Genomic DNA, 17,888 nt, shown 5'->3' on the forward strand with positions numbered 1-17,888 from the left:
AGGGCAATGTTCAAATTTTTGGCCAGATGCTTTTTTTGCGACGAGCAAATACTTCTCATTCACTTATATATTTCACATAGTGTGAGGGCGCATCTTACCAAAAAAGGCTCACTTCTCTTTTCGGTTTTACTATAGCCCTTATTGCTTGCTACCCTCACCTCTAGGTCCCTTTTAAAATGACCGACCAAGACGAGCTGGCTGAACTGGCCCGTATACTTAGAGGGATATCCGACCAACAACAGCACCAAGAATGCGCTCGCAGATATAAGGAACTCGCCGACTCAAAGTGCGATCGCTTAGTCTGCAATATCTGCACCCTTCTGACATCCCCGGAAGAAGACGTACGTCGTGTCGTCGCGGCAGCGAATGCGCTCGTTTTTGTCCGAGACTATTCAGAGAGGGCCTCATTCGGTCTGCAAAAATGCCGAGGTATTTTTTCGCCTGGCGAATTCACACATTTTTAATCGAAAGAAGTGCGCCCCGTCCGACCACAACGGGGATTTGCAACCTCTAGAATGCTGAGCGCCTGCTTTCTGATGAAATTGACGTTTTTCCCTCTTATTGAAATACGGCGCGACCGCCCGCCGCCCCATCCCAGCTACAAATTTCTTCAGCCGTGATGCTGAGGCAGGCCATCAGCAAGGATACTACCCAATGGCACCAACTCGCGAAGGAGACTCAGAACATCGCAAAGTCTACGTTGCTGGGCGTGCTGAAGGCCAGCCCCTCAGACACGTTGACGCGCCACGTCAGCTACACGATCGTAGAGCTGGCGGTGGGCATACTGGAAGAGGGTAATGTTTTTTGATGCGTACAAAAAAATGTTTTTCACACATTGCGCTTTCTTTTCTCTGACAGCGGGACCCGCGGACGTGCATTTCTAAGCCAGATGGGTGGCCTGAGTTGTTGGACGAGTTGCACGTGTTAAGCAAGTCCCCCGAGAGACGACAAAGGTGTTCGGCGTTGAACATCTTCGGCCAGCTCGTGTCGCAGTTGTACTCATTCATGCTTCCTCACCTAAAAATTTTGCGCGAGATTATCACTGCTGGACTGAACGACATCGATTTCTCGGTGAGGCTGGCCGCTCTGAGCGCCACTTCCGGCTTTGTCAACACATATAGGAACAGCGTATCCCGCCCGCTTCTCCAGCCGTTCGTCCCTTCCATGCTAGACATTTTGAACCAGTCGCTGCAGTCGCCGGACAAATCGGACGCGACGCGCGCGTTGGACGTGTTCGTCAACTGGGCCGCCGACCCATCTTTCTTCGATCAGTGCATGCCGCAGACGTTGGAGGTGTTCAGCAACATTTGCGTCTATGAGCAGGACTTGTCGCGGAGACGATCGGCCGTCGAGTTTTTGGTGACTCTGGGGGAGAGACAGCCGAAAAGGATGGCGGAGAACGCGGACTACGTCAGGATCGTTGTCTGCATTTTGCTTGAGATGTTGACTGACGTAGACAATGACACGATTGAGGAGTGGAATGCCGCGGGAGAGACGGACAGGTCCGAACTGTCGACGTCCAGCTGCGTCGAAGAGGCGATAGACAGCTTCTGCATAGCGATAGGAGGAACGGCGATTGTCCCCGAGGCCTTTCCGAAGATCACCCAAATGATCAATTGTAAGCCCGATTGGAGGAGACGTTACGCCGGATTGGTTGCGGTCGCGTTGATGGCCGAAGGCTGCAAAGACACCATCGAGAATTTGCTCGATTACGTCGTCTCTTCCTTCATATTGCCGACCATAGACAGCGAGCACCCGCGCGTGCGATGGGCCTGTCTGAACGCGATCGGCCAGCTGGCCATCGACTTCAGCCCGAAGTTTATTGAAAAGTTCCACCAACTGCTCATTCCGAAAGTCTGCGAAATGTTCGACGACGCTCAGAATCCCAGAATACAGTGCTACACCGCCTACTGCTTGATCAACTGCATCGAGGACACCAGCGCCCAAGTGCTGCTGCCCTACGTCGACCTGATTTTGAGCAAGTTGTACATGCTGATGAACACAATGGCCAGCAATCCAAGCATGCTGGAGAGCGTCGTCACCTGCGTCGGCGCGCTCGCCGGCGCCATCAAGGACTACTTTCTGCCCTACTACGACAACTTCGTCCCTCTGTTCAAAGGCATCCTCGCGACGGACGACGCCAACGACCGCCTGCACGTTCTAAAGAACAAAATCATCGAGAGCATAAGCTTGATCGGATCCGCCGTCGGAAAGGAAAAATTTTTGCCAGACGTACAAGAATACATGGAAGCGCTTCGATGCGCCGACATCGGAGAACTCGGCCAAGAAGACTCGATGCGCGACGCCCTCCTGATGGCCGCCGCCCGAGTCTGCTCGTGCCTGGGAGACAGCTTCATCCCCTTCCTGCCCATGGTCATGCCCGTGCTGTTGCAGACGGCCAACATGCCGGACGCGACCTTCTTCGACATCAATTCCGCCGATTCGCCGCAAATCACCGGCCGGGGCGGCTGGCACTACATCATCATCGGCAATCGCGCCGTCGGCATCCACAACTCGGCGCTGGAGGAGAAGACGGTCGCCGTCAGAATGATTTACTGCATCGCCGACACGCTCAAAGGCGGAATCATCGAATACATCGAAGAAATCGTCAAGGTCATCATTCCGCTGCTAACTTTCGCCTATCACAAAGACATTCGCACCACCGCGTCCTCGTCCGTCCCGTCCATCCTGACCTGCATCTACGACTACAACCAAATCCACGCGGACCGCCCCTATCCCATGTCCGAAAACGTCATCAGCTACTGTCTAGAACACCTCATCGAGGCCATCAAAACCGAAACCGAACTCGACGCTCTCGCCATCCAAATTCACTGCATATGCGACTGCATAGAACTCCTGCCCCCCAACAGCATTCACCCGTCTCTCGCCAAAAGCCTCGTCAATTTGCTCCCCGCCATACTCTGCACGCTCGAAGACGCCAGCGAAAGGCGCACCTCCAAAGAACAAACCGGTAACTACGACGACGAAGACTTGGAACAATGGAACCTAGACATCGAGCGAGAAGACGACTGCTGCAAAGAAATGGCCGACCTAATCGGCGTCCTCTGTCGCACTCAACCCCAGGTAATCTCCCCCTACCTCATACAGCAGTTCCAGTTCGTCTCCGGACTCCTTCAAAAAGAAAAACCCCGCTCCTACCACCAGCTCGGGCTCTGCATCGTCGCCGACTCCGTGGAGCACCTGCGAGAAGCCGTCTGGCCCTACTACCAGGAATTTTTGCCATTTTTGTTCGCCTACGCCCACGACGAAGACCCGGCCATCCAACAAGCCATCGCGTACGGTCTGGGCGCCTTCAGTCAACAAGGGAAAGAGCACTTCGCGCCGTGGGTCGACCAAGCCCTAGAAAGCATCGTCAGCCTAATCGGCAGGCACAACTCTAGCACCGAAGACCAAGAAGTAACCGAAAACGCGGTATGCGCCCTCGGAAAGCTGCTCTATTACCAGCCCGGCTCTGTCAAGTACCACTCGGAAATGCTTCCATACTGGCTGTCTTGTCTGCCGCTATGCGTCGACTATCTGGAGTCTCCAGTGTGCCACGGAATTCTGTGCTCCTTCATCGAACAGGACAACCAATATCTATGGGGAAACCAGTACCAACATTTGCCTAAAATTTTGTCTATATTTAGTTGGTGTCTGGGAAAAAAAAGTTTCGGCTTCACAAATGAACCCCTGAAAAACCGCGTCTTGGCCATCCTTCGAAAAATGCAAGAGCAGGGACCAGAACTCCTTCGAACCGCGACCTCCTTATTGAGCCCTGATGACCAAAATGTGCTTTCCAGCAGCATGCTACTTGGCGGCCCATAGACCTCGGCACTTGTATCGTCAAATCTGATCCCCTTTTATTCTCAACAAATAACGGCTTTTATAGTTTTTTTAATGTGTCGGTTGACGTTTACCGCGCCTTTCTTATTCTAAAATATTGCACCACCGAGAAACTCTAAAACGATCCTTCTCACGCAAAACCTGCTGAAGGCACACACGCCTCCTTTTTCTGATGGCAAGCCAGCAGCACAGCCGAGTCCGCAGATGAGGACCCTCCGCTGTTCGGCCTCAAACGAAGAAAACGCATGTCTTCAAGCGACAAAAATAGAATCTGAGTCCTGGCCAAAACGTATTCGTTCACTCCTCTCCTTTCCAACCGCCACTCCTAACAGAGCAGGTTGGATTTGTAAATGCACTCGAACATGATCGGTAGTACGAGATTGTCAATACCTTCTGTGAAGGCCTCGATTAGGAAAGAAAACACTGTCGCTACAAAAAATTTATATACGCATTGAAGAGCCAAGCCCTTGTACCAAGCTAATGCATAAAACCCCACGAAAGTAGATGCAATCCCCGATATCGTCCCCTCCACCGTCTTGTTCGTCTTCGGCCACCTATGTCTACCCAGTTTCTGTCCCACGATAGATGAAAACGAATCTCCAATTCCGAGCAGCAACAACGGCCCCAGCATGTCTTCATAGGGCACACGTTCTAAATCTCTGTTTATCAATAGCGAAACACCGCAGCCCAAGAGCAAATATGTATGCGATGTAAGAATCGGACCCACTTCCGTTTGAGAATTGATGACGTGTAGCAAAAACGAGTCTATGATTTGGCGCGGTCTTCCGTATATGAAGTTCTTCCACCTCATGTGTTCCTCTAAATTAAACAAAATAAGGGCGATCATGAACCCAAACTTCAGAAAGTAAGGACAACGAAGCATTCCAGGTACAAACAGAAGAAGTGCCAAAAAATGAAAACTTTTTCTTTGTATAGACCTGTTAACCGACTTGTGCAGATTCAGGTACACAAAGCACGTAGCCGATAACACAAAAACGATTGATATCGCCACGTAGTACTTCACCAGCCACCAGTCAACGAATTCACTTACAACGAGTTGGTATCCAGTGAGAAACATTTTAGCTAAAACCGTGCTTTCCATGTCATAAGACACCTGAAACTTCTTTGACGGGACACAAATAAGCATAGTAACACATTGGCATAATAAGATGATCACGTGTCTGATCTGGGTATGATGTCTTGAAAAGTCTATATGCAAACTCCAAATAAGGACCCAGGAGGCAAAAAAAAAAAGACAAGCGAACTGTTCGTAAATAAGCGCATCTGTCCAATGATTGAATGTCGATATGCACCATGTGTATCCAGCGATGATGAGCTCTGTAGAAATGATAAGCTCGTTGACTTTAAATGAGCTACCCGATTCTCTAGACATGAACGACAAACAAAGTGTATATTGGATCAGAATCATTGCAAGGTTGGCCAGTGAAACTGCAGGGCCATCTGAATATTGAAGACGGCCTAGCATATGTATCCACGTGTTCAAAACAATCGCTATTGCCAATGTCCAGCTGGGAAGGCCGGGTAATTTTGAAAGCCACGTTTTCTTTTGTATACTCCAACTCAGTATAACAGCGCTAATTGCAGACTGCAGTATCGAGCCAAAAAACAGATCATATTGTCCAAAATTTGAGAATAGGAATGGAACCGGTAAAACAGCAATTCCAAGATCAGTCGAAAGCATGTTGGCAAAAAAGCCCAACAAACTGACGAAGCTCAGCTCGATGAAAGACTTTTTATGGAACGAAGCAAATGCGCAGAGAAGGACCGCGATCTGATATGTAACATATTCACATCGACTGCTTTCTTTAATTTTTTCACTGAGCCGGAAATTGATTGTCTGGATAGCATGGTCGATTGGATGAAGATACTGCATTAATTGAAAAATTAAAAAGTAGAGTTCGAAATCCGTGCACAATATTTATTTTTTGAAACACTTCAAGATTTCAAAACTCGCTAAATAAAAGGAAAGGAATGGAAGACTCTAATAAAAAACGAAAAGGTAGGTCCCATGCACATGCATCTTTTGTGATTGGAGCGAATACTTCTGTTTGTAGCAATTTATGTTTTATCGTTAAATGCAACACCAAAAACGAGCAAATGGACGCTTCACAGCACAGACGATAATAAATACTCAAAATATAGCTCTGACCTGACTTTTATTTGAGCTAGAACCAGGGGAGTCAGAGTCCCCTCGCGCAATTCTTTGCTGCACATTTGGTTCTCGAGCTCAGCTTCGTAATTGTGTTGCATTTGAAAGCTAAATGTGCAAAAGTTCAGGCGTTAAAATGTATTGGCACATGTTTAATTGTCGCATAAAAGTTGTTCGATCTTTCTGAGACCGCTGAGTTGTTGACTGACGAAGTTTTTTTCACACCTACAGCCTTCGATATTAAAAATGCAATATCTGGGATATCGGGGGGAGCAGCTCTTGTCCTTTCTGGACATCCGTTAGACACAGTATGTATACAACCGCTTTTTCAAAACACCGTCTTGCCTTCGAATCACCTTTTTGCAAACTGCTTATCTACTTGTTCACTGCGATAAACTTGTGTATTTTTTCAAACCGTTTTAGAGATCTCAACCTGTTTTGTATCGCAATACCTAGATTAAAATTAGGCTCCAGACTCAGGTGAAAGTAGACGGAGTGGCCCCATTTGCAGGACCTATAGATTGTGTATTTAAAACGGTTAGAAATGAGGGCTTTCGAGGTTTGTACAAAGGAGTCTCATCCCCTCTTCTTGGCGTTCCACCAATTTATTCGCTCGTGTTTTTCTCTTATGGCACATCTAAACAAATGCTGAGTCCACGCAATGCCGCGCCAGGCGAACTTCTTTCTATCCCTCGAATTTTCCTTGCGGGTTGTATCACAGGCGTCGTAACTACCATCATTACAACACCCATAGAATTGCTAAAGAGTCGCCTGCAAATCCAATATGCAAATCCAGCCCACACATTAGAGCGCTATACAGGACTTTTAGATTGTGCTCGTAAGATTGTTGCCAAAGAGGGGTTCAGAGCTTTATATCAAGGTACCGTCGTTACGTTATACCGCGATATCCCAGGTACTGGAAGCTACTTTGCCATGTACGAGCTTTGCTGTCGTCTACTGCTCGACCCGGAACATCAGTCTTCGCTGAAAAAATCCCTAATTATTCTCTTTGCGGGAGGTATGGGCGGTATATTCAACTGGCTGAGCGTTTTTCCTATAGACGTAATCAAGTCCAGAATACAAACGTCTCCTGCACAGAGATATCCACCCGGGACGAAAGGTGTTGTCATGTGCGGTCTAGAACTTGTGGCAGCAGAGGGTCCAAAGGGGCTCTTCAAAGGGCTTTCTCCCGCATTGATACGAGCCTTTCCGGCGAATGCATGTTGCTTTCTGGCCTTTGAGCTCACGTTAAAACTACTTAATTGCATATAACCTTCACTGACCACGACACATCTCACTCTCGCGTCACGGTGTACGAGGTGGATTCAATTTTTCTTCAGAGATACACGAGTAGAACGTGTTATTCCATATATCCAATAAAAGTATTATCCTGTCTTTTTGATCTGGGGGAAGACAGAAAAGGCATCATACAGCACACCTTTTTTGCTCTGCAAGTGCCTTATTAAATCGGTAACCGTTTCTTGTTATAGAAGAGATATGCCAACTTGGCAGTCAATGAATATATATTTACACGTTCAAAATGAAGAACTGGTTCGGGACAGCCATTCTGACACTCTCTAAAGCAGTATTCGGTGGCTAATTTTCTCCTAAACGTGGCAGACTTGAACTACAAGATTTTTTGAGCTGGCGAATGAAAATCTGATATTTGTGTTGTCTACATTTTTCGCCCTTGATCTCGGAAGTTGCGGGGGGTTTTTTAAGGAGTCACTGATAGCGGCCCACCGTTCTTGAGATGATGAGCGGGAAATAGGTTTTCTTTCATAAATGGGCGCTTTCCATCAGGTGGGTACGATTTCAGTCACAATTTCAAAACAAATGGCCCTTTCTTGAGCACTAAAACTTGAATTTTTCATACGCGGCAGCGTCACTTTTTTTAACATTTCATTTCCTTCCGCGCTTCTGCCTATCAATGGCACTTGAAGCGTCCGGTTCCGCCTATTTTAAAAGTGCCCAACTGACTACAGAGTGTACGAGATTTTGTAATGATAGCATCAAGTGTAACCTTTCTTTTCGACCTCTATCAATAACACATTTTTCCTTTAGATTTTAGCGACTTATTTTCGGATTTTTTGCTTAAACCTCGCACCCTGTCAAAGCATGCTAAGGTATTTTTTTGGTCCTTCTTTGACTGATCTTTTTTCGCCGCAAACGTTAATTTGTTTAACATGAAAAAAAAATTCGTAGTGGCAACATGATGGCGCTGCCGAGCAACCGAATACATCTCACCTCAAGGACGTAGAAGGGTCTGTACAGGGCCTATCGGCAGACCGACCGCAGCTTTCCGCCTCTTCTGTTTCTGAGCAGTTTGATTTGCCCGCCACTCCCACAGAAGAAAGCACTCTTCACGAAGATTCTGGACCGAGTTTGCCAAGTAGCGAAATTCGGCCCATCGACGGTCTCTCTTACGTGCCGGACGGTCCCATCATAGGCGTCAATATTGAGTCGGCGTTAGAAACTCTGCGACAAAAGATTAGAAGCAAGATAAATTTTCAGAATTTACCTCATAAAAAGGCGCTCAAGTCTAGAAGAGCTTTATCAGCTAAAAAGTCAGTTCAAGAAAAAAAAACCTTGTCTCGAAGACAATTAAAGAATTTGAAGAAGCGCCAGAAAAAAGAGCGAGAGGCCGAACTACTTCAATCGTCCAAGCCTAGCGAGCCGGCGCAACACAAATCAGAGAAGGCGAGTCATGTTCAAGTGAAGAAAAAGGGCGAATCAATTTCACCAAAAACCGAGGCTGCTAAAAACAAGGCCAAAGGCACCAAAAATAAAAACTTCGACTTGGATATCAATTACGGAAAACTCATTGCTTCTGATTCTGAAGAGCATGCGGTTGATTGTATTTATCCAAGGTCCAAGAGACAGCTAAACGAAAAGCGCCTGGAAGAACTGACCGCCCATCAGGAATTCATGAAAAAAAATCCTGAACGACAGCACCAATTCAAGATGGAAAAGGCGTGGGATAATACGGCTAAAAAATTATCGGGTATCAACCCCAAAGATGAAATTGAAGTTTTGAAAAAGACCATCAAAAATAAAAACCGGGACAAAAGAAGGAGCGCTCGAAAATGGGAAGAAAGAATGAAGGCCGTTGATGCAAATATCAAAGCAAGGCAAGAAAAGAGAGCCGCGAATATTGAGAACAGAATTAAAACGCTCAAAGAAAAGAAGCTTCTCGCAATACTAAAACGAAAGCAGAAGAAGGGCGTCATGTGAGAGCCAAACAGCAGGTGAAAGAAGCAGCATTTTTATAAAGGACGAAAAAATTTTTGATATTCATATTAGCTGATATGTGCTACATACAACACTTCACTTCTATGCCTCCCCTAGATCTGGAATCTCGTGGTCGAGAAATTTTGTGAATTTAGAGATTTTATGTTCCCCTATACAAACATCATTAAAAATAGTTTCTTGCTTTGCATTTTCATGACAAGTTTATCTTTTATCTAATAGGTTTGTCAGGCCCATGCGCCGTAAATACTTCCCCTTTTTACGCTAAAAGCAGTGAAGGATATAGAAACCCATATCTGAACCGACTTTAGAGGTACTGAATACTGCAAGTCTAATCCAGTGTTCAGCAGTTTATAACGGGCTTGCAGAAATTTTACCGCTTTTTCTCATTCAGTTGACATTTTCACGACTTTTTTGCGCTTTTTCAATTCTATATTCTTTGTTTGATAGAGTTGGTTGATGCATTTGCTTATAATCTTGCTCTATTGGTTTTCATCATCAGTACATATCTGTCTCCTTTGGCTGACTGTTATGTGAATTTGCGAACGATCAGTTAATGTCGTATCAGTAATATACAAAATGAGTTAGGTTGTAATATAAATACTGTGAGATGTCGAGCGCTGCTTCTCCGAAAAGTGCAACATCATTGTCCCTTTTATGGTATAGGCATTATACTCGCCTCGAAATTGAATGCGTTCAATAATAGCGGAACTATGTGCATTTCAAAAACTCGGCCCAAATAGGATCGGCAGCAACTGCAGCTATTATCTATCATCCCACCAAATTCAGATCCTGTACAGTACTGAAAAACAAGGAAATGGACCGCCGTCAAAGAATGGACAATATCTCTCGTTCTATAGGTGAAGTGTGCATTAAATGGAAGTCAAAATCGAATCATGTTTAGCGTTCACCGATCAATTGACGTTACATTCAAAGCATCCTTACGCTGTGCCTATGATTTTTTCGCGTTTTACCTTTCGCTCGCTGTATCAGCGCAATGAATGTTTTGTAGCCTATAGATGCCCTAAGTGCGAACACGTTCACCAAGATATTAACAAAGCCGATAGGCCCGCGCCAAGATTTCTATCGGGTGTTTGGTTTGAATTTTTGCTCGATCTAAAATTTTTCCTGCTTGTTTCGCCAAATCTGTGACTCCTTGTTCTATGTGCTCGACTGACAACGGACACTCACTTGATATAAAATGCTCATCTGTCGTGCATCTTTCTATATTCTCTAAGGTTTGTTTGAACACATTTTTACCTACTTTGTTGGCAATTTCAAACCCCTTTTTTTGTACGCCAAATGAGCCACCGTGTCCCGAGCATCTTTCTATGGTTGCTATTTTCAGTTTTGGTATCATTTTCAATAACTCCAGCGCTTTGAATCCAACATTTTGAGACCTGGAGTGGCACGCGTGATGAAGACTTACTGTTGTGTCCAATTCTGGAATCGGTACAATGCCAATTTCCTTTTTTAGTTTGACCATATATTCTGTCAGGTCGTAGCAGTTTTTGCTCAAAATGTGTATATTTTCATTATTGGGTATAAGCAGAGGCCATTCTTGCTTCATCATTAGCAGACAGGAGGGAGTGAGCACGACGATATCGTGCCCTTGTTTAATGTACATGCAAAGCCTCTCCGCGAGATCAATCGCCACCTGGGCGACCCGTACTAGCTTACCAGCTTCGAATTGAGGCATGCTACAGCAACGATTATATTCTACATGCGGTTCAATTCCATTATGCAACAGCACAGCATGAGCTGCTTCTCCGATGTGTGGTTTATTGAAGTTAACACTGCAAGTCGCATAAATAGTAATTCGCTTTTTTGTTGCAAATGCTTTTGCCTTTTTATTTGGCAGCTGGTTTAGACGTTTCCAGCTACGAACAAAAGTCTCCTCTCTTGAAACATATACTGGCAATTTTGCACGTTCATGAATGTGAGCAAATTTTGACAATATAATTCGTGCGAAACTTGGTGGATCTGTAGTCTGAGTTATCCAATTAACAAGGTTCGTCATAAACCTGCTAGAAGTCGCAATTGTCCCCATGAGATCCATATTGGTGTACAAGCTGTGAAGATAGTTTTTGCTCATCAACTTCGTAAATATTGACTGTTTAGACATTGTGTCAACATTTGAAACGCCTGTTGCGCTTCTATGTGTAGAATCAGATCCAAACTTCGATCCGGTTGATTCTTGAACGCTCGCAAGTTTACGGTCGATGCCAAATCGATCTAACTTGACGACATCGTGCTTGCCACTAGTTTCGACTGATTTGTGTCTTAGCATGAGTTTTGGGAAGTCAATGTTTAAGGGGTGGGGCGGAGTATAAGGGCATTTATTTATGTAGCACATGTCGCATAATGTACAGGAGTTGACAACTTTGCTAAAATCAGTAGTTGAGAGAGAATCAACATCTTCTGTCTTAGACCCGTCCACCAGGTCAAATAGATTGGGGAAAGAATCGCATAGGGAATAGCAAAGTCTGCATCCATTGCAAACGTCAAAAACACGGCGAGTTTCGCGTTCAAGTGAGTTTTTATTATAAAAGGCTGGATCAGTCCAAGGAATCGGATATCGAAACTTCTTGTCGGCACTTTTCGATTTGTTTGAGTAGAGACATTTTTCACTCAAAAGCTAAGGGAATTAGTTCCTACGTAAGATACAGATGGATCATAACAAAGCAATTTTTATTTACTACATACTTACCTCATGCCTCTTTTCAACAAGCCATCTTGATCTCGACTGGTTTTGCCAGCGGGGGAACAATAAAATGTGCTTACTCTTTTTTGAGCAAGAACAAATCGAACACAACATAGTAGTTGAGTGCTCGGTACACCGGACCAGCGAAAATGGAGTCTATCACGTAATTTTTTTTCCTCAGAGAGCAAAAAAATGAGAAACACATCCAATTGGATTTCTTGTTGCCTTGATACAACAAAAGATTTGCATTTGTGCTCATCGAATTTTCGGCTAATAGAATAGTAACGGTGTTACAGAACGATTTGAATTCACCCTTGTGCACAACCGTTACGGTTAAAAATTAACAGACTAGTCCATGCGCAGTAAAGCCATGATTGTTGATTTGCTGCAAGTCGAGGGATGTCGGCAGGACATGCATAGGCAAGACCGGTTGAATTTTTTCAGGAAAAGTCCCTAGAGAATTTAGTCTTCTAGTGGGAGAAGATTTACTTAATTTTGTGTGTATGTGGGGTTGACAAGACCATTTTAGTCTTACTGTTAATGGATGAAGAACAATAATTGCGCAGACCAAAAAATCCCAACCTTTGTGAATAGACTCCTTTCATATCGTATTGTCATTCTCCTGATTTACTACCACCGTATAGCCATCAAGAACTCTGCATTTTTGAGTGTATGTTATTTTTGAGAACTTTAGGTTACTTTGATACGCTAGGTGACGAAGAATTTTACATTGCTCGATACATTTCTCTATCGCCCGCCTTAAGGGGAAATTATAGATATGTTCTGAATTGTGCGAAAAATTCCTGAACTTCTTTCTGGATTTGATGCTGCCTATTTTGATAGGCCTTAATCAGTACATTTACTTAGAGCAATATGCAAATGTGGCACTAGACATTGTATGTCTGAACTTCTTTCTGCGGTCGAAAGAACATGCCATGCAATTTGTGCATTTGGGGCTAACCGCTATCATTTTGATTCTTCAAAATACATTATTTCCACGTAACACCGCCATTGTATATGTGGCTACAGGCTGAAAATGGCGCCTCTTCGATCAAATCTGGCGTTCAATCCGTCAGCCAGATTTTAGGGGTCTTGAATTTCACCAAAAAACTCCAGCCCGCCATAGATTGCTGTCTCCTCTATACTACTAATAGCTCAGTTAGATCTACGTCCAATGCTGATGCTAGGAAACAAAGCTTCTTTGCGGTCTGCTTGTCTTGTGTCTTTGAAAATCTTTACAGGTTTTACGAGCTTTTTATCAGTATCCTTACGGTCAGACTGCACAAGCTTAGGCAGAATTTATTATGTCTCATCCATGAAGCCATCAATGGCCTGATCTACCTTTTCGCCTACCTGTCAAATCTGTTCAAATTTCTGCAAAGCGCGCGCAAATTTACCTGTCATTATTCGTCGGCCGACATGGTAAAAATATCAGTTCTCATAGATCACGCATTTTCCAGAGTTGACCTTGGCTACATTGAAAAACATCTTGCTCTTGCTATCGCCCTCATCGGCAATAAAATTGACGATAAAATTGACGAAGTTGGTGGCTTTTTGGCCAATATCAAGTCAAAAACGGAAGGTGTGATTTTAATTTGTATAAACAAGTATCTCAGGGTCATGAATACTATCTATATTAAAAAGAATGATTGAAAGAAGGACACTGCGGTTCTTTGTGTACTGCTGCCTTCCATCTTGTCGCTTTTTTAACATCAAAAACTCTCTGTGGAATACCAACGCCCAGCATAAGTGGATAAGTTTACTCTAATTACAAACTGAGTCTTAGTTTTGTGAAATTCAAAACTAATTGTGATAGCAGAGACGAGGAACAACTATCAAAATCTGCAGGTTCACACCGTTGAAATTTTTTTTTAGCACTATAATACAAGATTTCGATGTTATGTGTATTGAAGTCTGCAATTAAATTTTGTTTTTAAGGGATGACCACTTTACTTCAGTGCTTGCCTGGATAGGCATCCACTTACGAAATATTGTGGGTTTTTAATTTTTTAACTAAGAATCTAGTGCAGATATATTTTCCGGGGAAACTGGCCGGTATGCTTCTGTTTATCGTCTTAGAAATGAACAATTCCAAGTCGTGTACTGATTTTTTTAAAGAGATGTCATCTGCTTCACCGAGTGATTTCCGAAAGCTGTGCAATTTCACTGAGTCGAGCGTATCCTCGGCGGCGTCTTGCAGCAGTAATTTTTGTGAGCAAATTATTCGCTCGGAAGACCTTACGCAGCAAAAGCGCGCAGTCCCCTGTCAGGTCAAGCGAATTAAAATTTTTGTTCCAGAAGATCGTTGTGTTCAGGGAATCTCTTCTCAGGCGGGGGACCTGCACAGCAAGCCGGCTGATTCGCCTGCAACTGAAGAAAAACCAGTAGTGGAGAAGAAAAGGGGTCAGGGGAAGAAAAAAAAGTTCCAGAGGTTTAAGGAAGGCGACCAAAATTTGAAAGTTAGGAAGCGACAAAAGACAGTGCTTGACAAAAACTACGAACTAGAAGTTTTGCAAGAACTGGAAAAAACGTTTTTGCTGGTTAACCAGGCCTTATCAGACGTAGAACTTCGCTGTATGTTAATTGTTACGTCAAATATTTACTCAGAACTGTTAGAAAAAACCTGTATGGATGTATTCTACGAGGTGCAGTACAAAATCTTGACAAAGGAAATCAACTTTAGTCATCTGAAAACGTTTTCTTGTTTGTTTGATGTATTTGGTCAAAACCTAAGTTTTTACAAGCCCGAATCATTTGCCTGCGATGAGGGGTGCCAAAGAATTATTTCTGCCTCGAGGTATGCACCGCACTTGGAGAAGTGCATAGGATTGAACACCAGAAGTTCTAAAATGTCTAGGCAAAAAAGAAATTCAAATTCATAACAATTGGCATTTCAATAAATTGTATTCATGTATGTATTGTTTGTGTCTAGAGTACGGAATTAGGGTGCGGTGAGTTTGGATGACATTCACGAGACACGCTTGTTTTGGCCGGCGCGGCTGAACTGCGCGTTACGGCGTAAAGCCGGACCAACGTCACACTGTGATTATGACATTCGTACAACTATCTCAGTTCGACTTTTAGTTTTTCGACAATCTGCTGTCTGAGGTTGTTTTGGAGTTCGTCCACCTGTTCATTCGTTAGAGTCGAGTGCATGCTTCTGTAGTGTATACGGTAGCAGTGGCTCTCTCGTTGGGTAACAGGGTGTCTGAATGTGTCTATGAGTGTGACGGCCTCGGCCATTTCGTTGGTTTCTTGCCTGATGATCTCGAACAGATCGTTGGATTGGTACGAATCGTGAATCCAGAAAGAGATGTCTTTGAAACAGGAGGGTTGGTTGCTGAATGGCTTGAATGGCGTTACTTTTTCCGGGACAAATTGCGATTTAAATCTAGGGTCTTCGGACCAAAATAAGCGTATATCTGGGATGTTGAATAGAGACATTGTGATTCTTTCGAGGCCGATACCGAAGGCCCATCCACGGCGATATTTGCACCCGGTTTGAGACAGAATTAGGGGGTGAATTACACCACATCCGAGAATTTCTAGCCAATTTCCGTTTACAAATATTTCCATTTCAAACGAAGGGTGAGTGAAGGGAAAGTACGCATCAACCCACCTTATTTTTACGCTGTCTGAAAACAGATATCTTATCATGCCGTCGAGCGCTTCTTTGAGGTCTTGGACGATATAACCATCATCAGACATGTCTGGGCGTTGATCAAATAGACGAACGGCATCGAGTTGATGGAAAACAGGATAGTGACAATGGTCGATCGTATCGCGTCGATAGACATCTCCGACGATCAGAGCTAACTCTCGATGGGACAATGTCGGAATGATCTGACTTTGGTGTGCTGTTGTGTGACAGCGCAGCATATGAGTATCATCAAGATAATATGTATCGGTTGGATTTCGAGAGATGTGATCTAGCGGAAAAAGCAGGTTGTCGAAATTCTGGAACTTGGTGACGATTGGAGACAATCGATCGAAACATTTGACGCAAATATCTGCTTTGTTTATAGACTCGTCGGCGCTCAGAGCTTGGCGCATTCGTTCCAGATGGGCTGTTTTAAAATACTTTTGAATCAAATAAGAAACGGTATGAATGGGATGTCCAGACAGCAAGTGCAGGTTTTTGCCAAGCTTCGACTCAACCAGTGACGAGAGATTAAAACAAGGATGGGATCGATAAGTATCGACCAACGAAAGGTCCGCTAGAAGCGGTTTCGAATCACAGAGAAGAGAAAAAAAATACAAGTTTAGTTGTACAAATCTATGGATGTGTAGCTCTGTTGACGCACGAAACTCTATGTCTCTCCACAGGCACGATATGGACAAGCCATTAATTCAGCGAATGATAAATTAAACCACTTACAGGATAGTGAGGCCGGATTGATTTCAGAATCCACTGCATGCGGCTTGACCGTGTGAAGAAAACGGCGCAATCCGGGCCCTAAAGAGGGTCCTAACCGCGGCAACAACATGATCGAGAGCGCAAAAAAATTAAAGCCCACAAACAAGTATTTGTGACTTTTCGTTTTAGAATTTATGCTAAAAATTATTTGATCCGTTTCAATCGGGACAAATGTATTTTCGGTCGTTCGAGTTTTCAGTAACGCCTCGATATCCCGTCACTGAATTTCGTAATTTTTTTTCGTTAGTCACTCCTTTTTGTATAGCTCGAAAAGCCTGCCTGGCGGGAAACTTTTCGGCGCCAAGAGCAGCGCGCAAAAAGGGCAGGTTTATTTTTACGGAGTCGACCGCAGCAGAAAAAAAGTCAGCGCGCTTTGAGGTCTCAGAAACAAATTTGTCTTCTAGACTTTTGAAATAGTATGCGATTTATTCCTTGAAACATAAATTTTGCTGAACATTTGGCGGAGTTAAAAGCAATAGACATATCTCAGCGTTGAAGGTTATTCGAAGAGGTGAGCTTATGTGATAAGCGTGCTGAGAAAAACCAGGAAGGCTTCAGCGAGAGCTAAAAAGACAATTGTACCGAAACAAAAAAAAAATTGCTTCGAATCGCAGTAATAAGAGGACGTCTGCTAGTATTTGAACAATACAGGTCTTCGCAGGCATCACCGAGCAGCCTATACTGTCATCAGTGCCGCCCATAGATGATGTTGACTGCATTTAACCATTTTAGACTAGGTTCGAGTCGGCTCGCGGCTCCCTTTCGCCAAACAGATATTCTGCGTCAGCAGAATCGCCTGGTTGACTCGAAGCCAAGGCTCTTTCGAACTGCTGGAAAGCCGCATCCTCGCGTTCGTTTGAGTCCAACTGGGGAGGCCACTATTCACACGGGTTCGTATTTTTTTTTAAATCGATACGCTATGGCGCAGCGGGTACAAAATTTGGATTGGGTACTTTTCTATACACTCATCGAATATGACCTTTCGATGGCTGATCTCTGTCGCAACTAGGACCCCTCCGAAAGAAATACAAATGGAAGGAACATCAAGTCAAGAATTTGATGACATATCTGGACAGCGCATCCCTCAAGGTCAAAACGCTTCCAGAACTCGAACGTTTGCCTGCCCTTCAAGAGTATCTGAACGACTACATTCGTAATTGGTGGGGCAGGAAAATGGCGGAGCGCCGAAAAGCTGCTCGAATTCGACGGCAATTCCGTCTGAAGCGCCGTGCAACGAGGAAAATTAGGCGAAATATGCTAGTATGGCAGAAAAAGGAGGACATGAAGGAGCAGAAGATCATACGAGACCAACTCCGCAAAGCGCGAGAGGCGCGCGGCGAACTGTTCTCGTTCAAGAAGTTTCTGGTTCAAGCTAGAGAAGCTCAGCGTATTCCACCCATCATACACGATGAAAAAACATTTGAAGATGTTCTTCAGCACGAAATCAACACAAAATATATTCGAGGTAGGTTCATTTTATTTCATATCATGTCTGTTGCTGCTAG

The 17,888-nt window shown here is 44.3% G+C and overlaps 6 protein-coding genes and 1 long non-coding RNA gene across 8 annotated transcripts; 4 read left to right on the forward strand and 3 right to left on the reverse strand.

Annotated features, from left to right (window-relative positions):
• The first annotated feature begins 54 nt into the window (after positions 1 to 54).
• Positions 55 to 3,874, forward strand: LOC126316808 (importin-5-like). The gene is made up of 3 exons (XM_049992902.1): positions 55 to 341; positions 599 to 794; positions 890 to 3,874. The coding sequence occupies exons 1-3, from the start codon at positions 177 to 179 to the stop codon at positions 3,823 to 3,825; spliced, it is 3,297 nt and encodes a 1,098-aa protein (XP_049848859.1). The 5' UTR covers positions 55 to 176; the 3' UTR covers positions 3,826 to 3,874.
• A 294-nt stretch (positions 3,875 to 4,168) lies between these two features.
• Positions 4,169 to 5,737, reverse strand: LOC126316809 (uncharacterized). The gene has a single exon (XM_049992903.1). It carries the CDS (start codon positions 5,735 to 5,737, stop codon positions 4,169 to 4,171), a length of 1,569 nt encoding a protein of 522 aa, XP_049848860.1.
• A 96-nt stretch (positions 5,738 to 5,833) lies between these two features.
• On the forward strand, positions 5,834 to 7,545 carry LOC126316811 (mitochondrial carnitine/acylcarnitine carrier protein-like). Its single transcript, XM_049992904.1, has 3 exons — positions 5,834 to 5,863; positions 6,245 to 6,321; positions 6,470 to 7,545. Exons 1-3 carry the CDS (start codon positions 5,836 to 5,838, stop codon positions 7,283 to 7,285), a joined length of 921 nt encoding a protein of 306 aa, XP_049848861.1. The 5' UTR covers positions 5,834 to 5,835; the 3' UTR covers positions 7,286 to 7,545.
• A 346-nt stretch (positions 7,546 to 7,891) lies between these two features.
• LOC126316813 (uncharacterized) lies at positions 7,892 to 9,458 on the forward strand. Its single transcript, XM_049992906.1, has 3 exons — positions 7,892 to 8,001; positions 8,078 to 8,139; positions 8,219 to 9,458. Exons 1-3 carry the CDS (start codon positions 7,944 to 7,946, stop codon positions 9,245 to 9,247), a joined length of 1,149 nt encoding a protein of 382 aa, XP_049848863.1. The 5' UTR covers positions 7,892 to 7,943; the 3' UTR covers positions 9,248 to 9,458.
• LOC126316812 (uncharacterized) lies at positions 9,386 to 12,116 on the reverse strand. 2 transcript variants are annotated; one of them, XM_049992905.1, is made up of 2 exons: positions 11,973 to 12,111; positions 9,386 to 11,900 (listed from the first exon to the last, which is right to left on the reverse strand). In XM_049992905.1, exons 1-2 carry the CDS (start codon positions 12,078 to 12,080, stop codon positions 10,314 to 10,316), a joined length of 1,695 nt encoding a protein of 564 aa, XP_049848862.1. In that variant the 5' UTR covers positions 12,081 to 12,111; the 3' UTR covers positions 9,386 to 10,313. The 2 variants fall into 2 exon arrangements, 1 of the variants encoding a protein (XP_049848862.1); XR_007556282.1 differs by having other exon boundaries at positions 9,447 to 11,900; positions 11,969 to 12,116.
• A 408-nt stretch (positions 12,117 to 12,524) lies between these two features.
• LOC126316779 (uncharacterized) lies at positions 12,525 to 13,735 on the forward strand. Its single transcript, XR_007556274.1, has 3 exons — positions 12,525 to 12,636; positions 12,743 to 12,862; positions 12,996 to 13,735. It is a non-coding gene; the product is annotated as an uncharacterized LOC126316779 (long non-coding RNA).
• Positions 13,736 to 14,845: 1,110 nt separating this feature from the next.
• On the reverse strand, positions 14,846 to 16,527 carry LOC126316767 (phenylalanine--tRNA ligase, mitochondrial-like). Its single transcript, XM_049992861.1, has 2 exons — positions 16,345 to 16,527; positions 14,846 to 16,183 (listed from the first exon to the last, which is right to left on the reverse strand). Exons 1-2 carry the CDS (start codon positions 16,451 to 16,453, stop codon positions 15,030 to 15,032), a joined length of 1,263 nt encoding a protein of 420 aa, XP_049848818.1. The 5' UTR covers positions 16,454 to 16,527; the 3' UTR covers positions 14,846 to 15,029.
• Positions 16,528 to 17,888: the final 1,361 nt, after the last annotated feature.

Source organism: Schistocerca gregaria, unplaced genomic scaffold, assembly GCF_023897955.1.
Source record: "Schistocerca gregaria isolate iqSchGreg1 unplaced genomic scaffold, iqSchGreg1.2 ptg000599l, whole genome shotgun sequence".
Taxonomy (NCBI): Eukaryota; Metazoa; Arthropoda; class Insecta; order Orthoptera; family Acrididae; genus Schistocerca; species Schistocerca gregaria.